Source organism: Penaeus chinensis, chromosome 26 (genome assembly GCF_019202785.1).
Source record: "Penaeus chinensis breed Huanghai No. 1 chromosome 26, ASM1920278v2, whole genome shotgun sequence".
Lineage (NCBI taxonomy): Eukaryota > Metazoa > Arthropoda > Malacostraca > Decapoda > Penaeidae > Penaeus > Penaeus chinensis.
Genome location: NC_061844.1, coordinates 18,337,443 through 18,344,942, shown reverse-complemented (window position 1 = coordinate 18,344,942; position 7,500 = coordinate 18,337,443). Strand labels below are relative to the sequence as shown.

The 7,500-nt window shown below is 32.6% G+C and overlaps 1 protein-coding gene across 1 annotated transcript; it reads left to right on the top strand.

The window, feature by feature from the left end:
* The first annotated feature begins 128 nt into the window (after nucleotides 1–128).
* Nucleotides 129–4,776, top strand: LOC125039049 (cuticle protein 12.5-like). The gene is made up of 7 exons (XM_047632769.1): nucleotides 129–140; nucleotides 301–420; nucleotides 524–605; nucleotides 3,648–3,652; nucleotides 3,881–4,009; nucleotides 4,160–4,256; nucleotides 4,769–4,776. The coding sequence occupies exons 1-7, from the start codon at nucleotides 129–131 to the stop codon at nucleotides 4,774–4,776; spliced, it is 453 nt and encodes a 150-aa protein (XP_047488725.1).
* The last annotated feature ends 2,724 nt before the right edge of the window (nucleotides 4,777–7,500 follow it).

The window sequence follows — 7,500 nt, the reverse complement described above, 5'->3', positions numbered from 1 at the left end:
TAGCATAGCCATGGGCTAGCCGCCCTTTCTCCAGGTAGGGTGGGCGACTGACCCTGAATTCTTCAGGTTTGAGGTTATGGGTCACTATTTATAGACCCGAGACATTTCTTCGCCATCAAACATCAGCAATGTCTCTTAAGGTACACATCTCGCTGGCTCCCCTCTTACAAAACCTCTATAGCTAAAATAAAGAAAAATGTGTAGAGGCAACGAGTGTATATGTTAACGTAACTGATATGGTGAACAGTGATATTCATAATGAAATTGTTTACCAAGTCCAATATTTGTGTCGTGTTTCAGGTGATCCTCGTAGCGTGTGTGGCCGCTGTGGCTCTGGCCGATAAAGCTCCCGCTTACCCTCAATATGTAGCACCCACGTACCATGCCCCCGCCCCTTACAAACAGCCTGAATACCCAACTGTAAGTACCTTGTTCTGTGTGGCTTAGTACTGGATTTTTTTTGAAACGACAGTGCTCCTGCATGCATATAAGTTGGATTTAATGTTATATTTTCTCTGAACAGGCACCACCCAAGTACAACTACAACTACGGCGTCGCCGACAGCTACTCCGGCGCCAACTTCGCCGCCTCGGAGTCCCGCGACGGCTACAAGACCGAGGGCAGCTACACCGTCGACCTCCCCGACGGCCGCAAGCAGATCGTCAACTACGTGGACAACGGCGACGGTCTCGTAGCTGAGGTCACCTACGAGGGCGAGGCTCAGTACCCCGAGTATAAGCCCACCTACAAGCCCGCTCCCTACCACGCTGCCCCCAAGTACCCCGCTTACTAAGGGTGTACAATCAGTCAGACAACAGTGCTAAACATTCCTATCTTTTACGTCCAATTAAAGCATACTGGAAAATGATTGATGGGTGATGAATATGTGATATTATTTAAATATTCTTTATAATAAAAGCACCGAAAGCAATTCACATATCTTTCTTTTATTCTGGCTGATATCTCAGACACGTAGTTTAACAATTGCATACACACTCATACACACACACATACTATGTAAATACACATATCTACGTGCACACACAGACATACACATACATACATATGCATGCATATATACATATATATACATAAACATATATAAATGTATATGTATATACATAAACATATATACACATATATAAGTGTATCTGTGTGTATGTGTGTGCATATATACATATATACATCATGTATATATATAAACATATATATGTATATGTATATATATATATATATATGTTTGCACACACATATGTATCTATCTATATAAATATAGATAGATATGCACACACACACACACACACACACACATGTATCTATCTATATAAATTTAAATAAATATGTACACACACGAACATATACACGTAATATATGATTTTAATCCAAAATGTTATACATAATCTATATTTGGGATCTTTCTCTGGAACAAATTCCAAAATTCATACGAAATAGAGTTAACAACAAGCTTTACTCTCCATCATATCTTGCAGCATTTGATTGTATGAGTTCCTATATATTAACATCAATATTATCATTATTGTTATGAAAATAATAATGAGAGTTTTTGTTTTTAGATAACAACAACAACAACAACAATAACAATAATGATAATAATAATAACAGTAGCAGCAAAAATAATAATAATAATAATGATAATGACAATAATAATGATAATAATGACAATAATAATAATAATAGTAATAATAACAACAATAGTAATTATGATAATGATGATAATAATGATAATAATAATTAAAATAACAATGACAATGATAATAATGATAATCATTATAATTACTATTTTTATGGTCATCACTGTTGTAATTATCATTATAATAATAATAATTATTATTATTATTATTATCACTATAATTATTATTATTATCATCATCATTATTCGTATCATCATCATCATCTTTATCATCCTTATTATCATTATTATCATTATCATCATCATTATTATTACTGTTACTGTTGTTATTAGTATCATTAACATTATTATTAACATCTTTAACATTAACATTAACATTAACATTATTATTATCATTATCATTATCATTATCATTATAATTATCATTATCATTATCATCATCATCATCATCATCATCATCATTATAATCATCATCAAAATTATCAATATCATTAATATGATGATTATTGTTATTATTACCATTATTATTATTATTATTATTATTATCATAATGTTTATTTACATTATTACTATAATTATTATTATTATTATTATTATTATTATTATTATTATTATTATTATTATTATTGTTACTATTATTATTATCATTATTAGTAGTAGTAGTAGCAGTAGTAGTAGTATTGTTTTTATCTTCATTATTATCATTATTATCATAATGATTGTTTTCATTTCTTTTAATTGTTATTATCATAATTATTAATTTTATTACAATCATTATTGTTGTTATTATTATTATTATCATTATTATTATAATAATAATAACAATTATTATCCTTATTAATATTATTATTATTATTATTATTTTTATTATTATCTTCATTATTATCATTATTATCATTATTGATGCTACATCATCATCCTCATCACAATAATCATTATTACTATCATAAGTTATAATTATAATTATTATTTATATTATTATTATTGTTGTTGTTGTTGTTAATTGGTGTTGGTTTTCTTCTTCTTCTTCTTCTTCTTCTTATTATTATTATTATTATTATTATTATTATTACTACTATTTTTATTATTACTTATTATTATTATCATTATTATTATTATTATTATTATTATTATTATTATTATTATTACTATTATTGTAACTATTATTATTATCTTCATTATTATTATTATTATTATTATTATTATTATTATTATTATTATCATTATTATAGATATTATAATTATTATTATTACTATTATTATCATTATCATCGTCGTCATCATCATGATTATCATCATGATTATCATAATTTGTTTCATTAATAATATTATCATTATTATCATTATTATTATTATTATCTTTATTTAGTTTTTATTGTTATTACTATTGTTATTGTTATTATTATTATTATTATTATTGTTATTATTATTATCATTATTACTATTATTATCATTATCATTATCATTATTATAATTATTATTATTATCGATAGTTATTATTGAAAACAATAATGATAGTGATAAATATCATAACAAAAATGGCAATAATGAATATGTTATTATTGCTAATTAAGATGAGGGCGATGATATTGATAGTAGTGATGATACTATTATTGATAATAATAATAATAATATTGATGTTATTGATAATATTATTGTTGATAATAAAATAACAGTAAGTAATAATGATACTTTTACTACAACTACTTATGTTGATAGTAATAATAATGATCATAATATTAATGATGATAATAACAATGATTATCTAAATAATGATGATAGTTATGATGGTAATAATAACAAATATAATTATGATAATGTTAGTAGTAATAATAATAATGATAACAATGATAATAGTAATAATAATTACTGTGCAATAATAATAATAATAATAATAGTAATAAATGTGATAGTAATATCAGTAATAATAGTAATTGCTGAATTAAACAGCAATAAGTATGACTGAATCTTCTTAGCAAACCGTCTCCTTCCCCAGGTAAGGTAGGCGAGTGACCTTGAACTCGTCCCAGCAGAGGATGTGGCCCACTATATAAACGGCTGAGACACTTCCTCGCCATCAGACAACAGCCATGTCTCTCAAGGTACGCACGCTTTTCTATCTACGAGAGAGAAAAATATTTAAAACAACGTATATGATAACTGTTGCTGACAGAGTAAACATGATTTTCGTTTTTTTTCTTAGAGTGGAACATTTTTGTCGTGTTTCAGGTGATCCTCGTAGCGTGTGTGGCCGCGGTGGCTCTGGCCGATAAGGCTCCTGTGCACCATCAGCCACCTGTTTACGCCGCACCCACGTACCATGCCCCTGCACCCTACAAGCAGCCTGAATACCCTACCGTAAGTATGCTAGTATAGGTGGCTCAGCAATGGTCCTCCTTGCACAATTTCTAGATCTATTCCTAAGAAATTAAATAGGTTCAAGTTCCTGCGGGACAATGGTCATATCTGCTTATGACTTGGATTTAATGTTATCCTTGCTTTGAGCAGGCACCACCCAAGTACAACTACAATTACGGCGTCGCCGACGGTTACTCCGGCGTCAACATCGGCCACTCAGAAGCCCGCGACGGCTACAAGACCGAGGGCAGCTACACCGTCGACCTCCCCGACGGCCGCAAGCAGATCGTCAACTACGTGGACAACGGCGACGGTTATGTGGCTGAGGTCACCTACGAGGGCGAGGCTCAGTACCCCGAGTACAAGCCCACCTACAAGCCCGCTCCCTACCACGCTGCCCCCAAGTACCCCGTGTACTAAGTGTGTGCTTGATACTTTCACTGATGCAACTTGGATTTCCACTTTAATCCACCTGTTAATATTTCTCATCGGTTGGACGCACACGACCGAATGAAACAGGATAGTAACTTGTGATCATAAATAGATTATTTATTTTTCGAAGATATAATAAAAGAAGAATATTAAAACAGCATCTATTTGAACCATAAACCAAAAACGTTAACAACTGAAAAAATACAAAAAAAAAAATATATATATATACACATATACATAAACAGTCATAACAACGTAATTAATACAATAACAGCGCCTCCATAACATCATAATCTTATCTGGTAACTTAAATCATGTTTATGTCAGCCTCATAACTTACCAGATACCGTAGCTGTCAGACTGTATAATGATGAAGATATTTCTTGCCTCATCAGTTATTCATCTCAAACCGGACACGCCTCATCAATTATACATTTCGTCAGTGTATAATCGGTCTCCCACGTTGATCGGATTTTAATGGGATGTGCCACGGAATCATATCTTCATTCTCCATGACCAGTTTTTTTTTTTTTTTCTCTCTCAATGTTTGGATCTACGTTCGATCAAAGTACAGTTGATATGTTTTGAAAGTTTTCTTATCTGTATCACTCGCTTTGCCTCTTTCTCTGTTATGTTCTCTATTCCTTCTCTTCTTACGCAGATTCTCCCTTTCCTTCTCAATCTTTCTCCGTTACTCTCTATCTCGCTCTATTTTTCACTCCCTTGGCCCTCCCCTCTACCCTTTCTCTGTCTCTGTCTGTCTGTCTGTCTGTCTGTCTGTCTGTCTGTCTGTCTGTCTGTTTGTCTGTCTCTCTCTCGCGGGCTTTTGTCTTCACCCTCTATCTCTCATTTTTTTCGCGAGCGTAGATAGACGACAGGTGGGCAAAAAGACGCATACCAATAACAATGTTAATGAATAATAAATTAAAAATAATAAAATAGGAATGAAATATAAAATAAAATGAAATATAGGCGGTAAATAGATAAACAGTAAGATAACACAAAGAGGAGGTGAGGAAGATATTTCTTTGATCATAAAAAATCTTCTATATAGACTAATAATTAATTTCTTGAATACTATCATTTTTTGTTCTTTAAGTATTATGAATTCAAGCCTTCAGTAGATGTTGTTCATTTATCAATTTTCTAGAATAAAAAGTCCTTTTAGAAAGTAGCGTACTTAAAGGGGACGTAGTAGAGAGCCGGCCTGTAGGTGGGCGTGTGCTCAGGGTACTGAGCCTCGCCCTCGTAGGTGACCTGAGCTACAAGACCGTCGCCGTTGTCCACGTACTTGACGATTTGCTTGCGGCCGTCGGGGAGGTCGACGGTGTAGCTGCCCTCGGTCTTGTAGCCGTCGCGGGACTCCGAGTGGCCGAAGTTGGCGCCGGAATAGCCGTCGGCAATGTTACTGTTGTAGTTGAAGTTCGGTGGTTTTTCATGCAATCAAAATACCATATAACAAAGCTTAATGCCGCACATAATAAATAATTATATTGCTGTATAGAAACTTAATAAAAGGGGGGGAAATGCTGTACTCGTGTTTTTTTTTTTTTTGTTTTTTTGTGAAATATCTCTACACATAGATGGCTCTGCCTTACCTGATTTCACCTTTCCTTGAATTGGCGGGAAAATGTATTTTTTTACTAGTGCTATGAATATCTATGGTGTTATTTCTATTATAAACATTATAATTACTATAATGTTATAAACATTAGCAATAGCAAAATAAGATAACGTAAAATATTTTCGAAAATTATAGAAAAGGGTGAACGGTCGAGACAGGCAGTACTTGTAATTGGCTCATTGGTGGCTTAGTGCAAGTGTAGCCATCTATGTGTAAAAACAATCAAATAAGTAAACTCACAGTGGGTATGGCATGGCATGCCCGTCGGCAATGGGTTAATCCAAGATATTCATACGCGTAGAGAAGAGTACAACATGCGCTAGTCTTAGGACGTTTACATTTACATACTAACGGTAGGGAGGCTAGACTTTTTTTTTTTTTTTTTTTTTTTTTTTTTTATCCTTAAAGAAATTGATATAAATATCCTGTAATACAAATAACATTATTTATCTTAAATGAGACTTTTCAGTCTGTTTTGTTCTTCTTTCAGTGTTAAATTTATTAGCAACATAATGTTCTCTAAATTTGATCGAGTTGTAAAGTTTTGCTTTTAATAAATTTCATAGATGGAGCTACTTGTTCCTATATGTGTGACCAAATTTTCTAGGGTTTGGGAAATTTTCTGATCACAAGAAATTTATCATACCATTTGCATATGTATTCGGCCTATTTTTAAACTGAAAACAAGTCAGTGTGAACGAACTTACCTTTCGCTGAAAAAAAGAAAATGAACAAAATTAAACAAAACAATCACTCAAAAATCAAATCATCGAAGGCACTAAATTTGGCACACTACAAGTTGACCACCATTGCAATAGGGTACTCAGATGTCAGAACATGATACAAGTGTGCGGAATAAAGAGAGTGCCGATGGTACACGGAATGGTACACCGTGTAAGCCAGAGCCACCGTGGGTAAGCCTTATGAGAAATGTACGAATTAGATTCCTGTAATGTAAAAAACACAATTTATTCACACATACACACCCACAAGCACACACACACATGCACGCGCTTACACGTAAACACACACTCACGCACACACATATATACACACACATGTATATGTATTTAGATATGTATATATACTATGTATAAACACACACAAATGGATATATCTATGTAGAAGCACATACAATTATGTAACTATGTATGTAGAAGCACACGCACACATGTATATATCTATGTAGAAGCACACACACATGTATCTATCTATCTAGAAGCACACACACACATGTATCTATCTATGTAGAAGCACATGCACACATGTATCCATGTAGAAGCACACACACACATGTATCTCTCTATGTAGAAGCACATACACACATGTATCTATGTAGAAGCACACACACACATACACATACATATATATACATATATACAGATATGTATGTATATATGTATGAATGGATAGTGGGCACTTTATCTCACTATCT

Excerpts from the sequence above, each read along its gene's own strand:
- LOC125039049 (XM_047632769.1), top strand. Across the intron at positions 421-523 it reads AACAGCCTGAATACCCAACT|GCACCACCCAAGTACAACTA; the intron begins GTAAGTACCTTG and ends TTCTCTGAACAG. Across the intron at positions 4,010-4,159 it reads AGCAGCCTGAATACCCTACC|GCACCACCCAAGTACAACTA; the intron begins GTAAGTATGCTA and ends TGCTTTGAGCAG.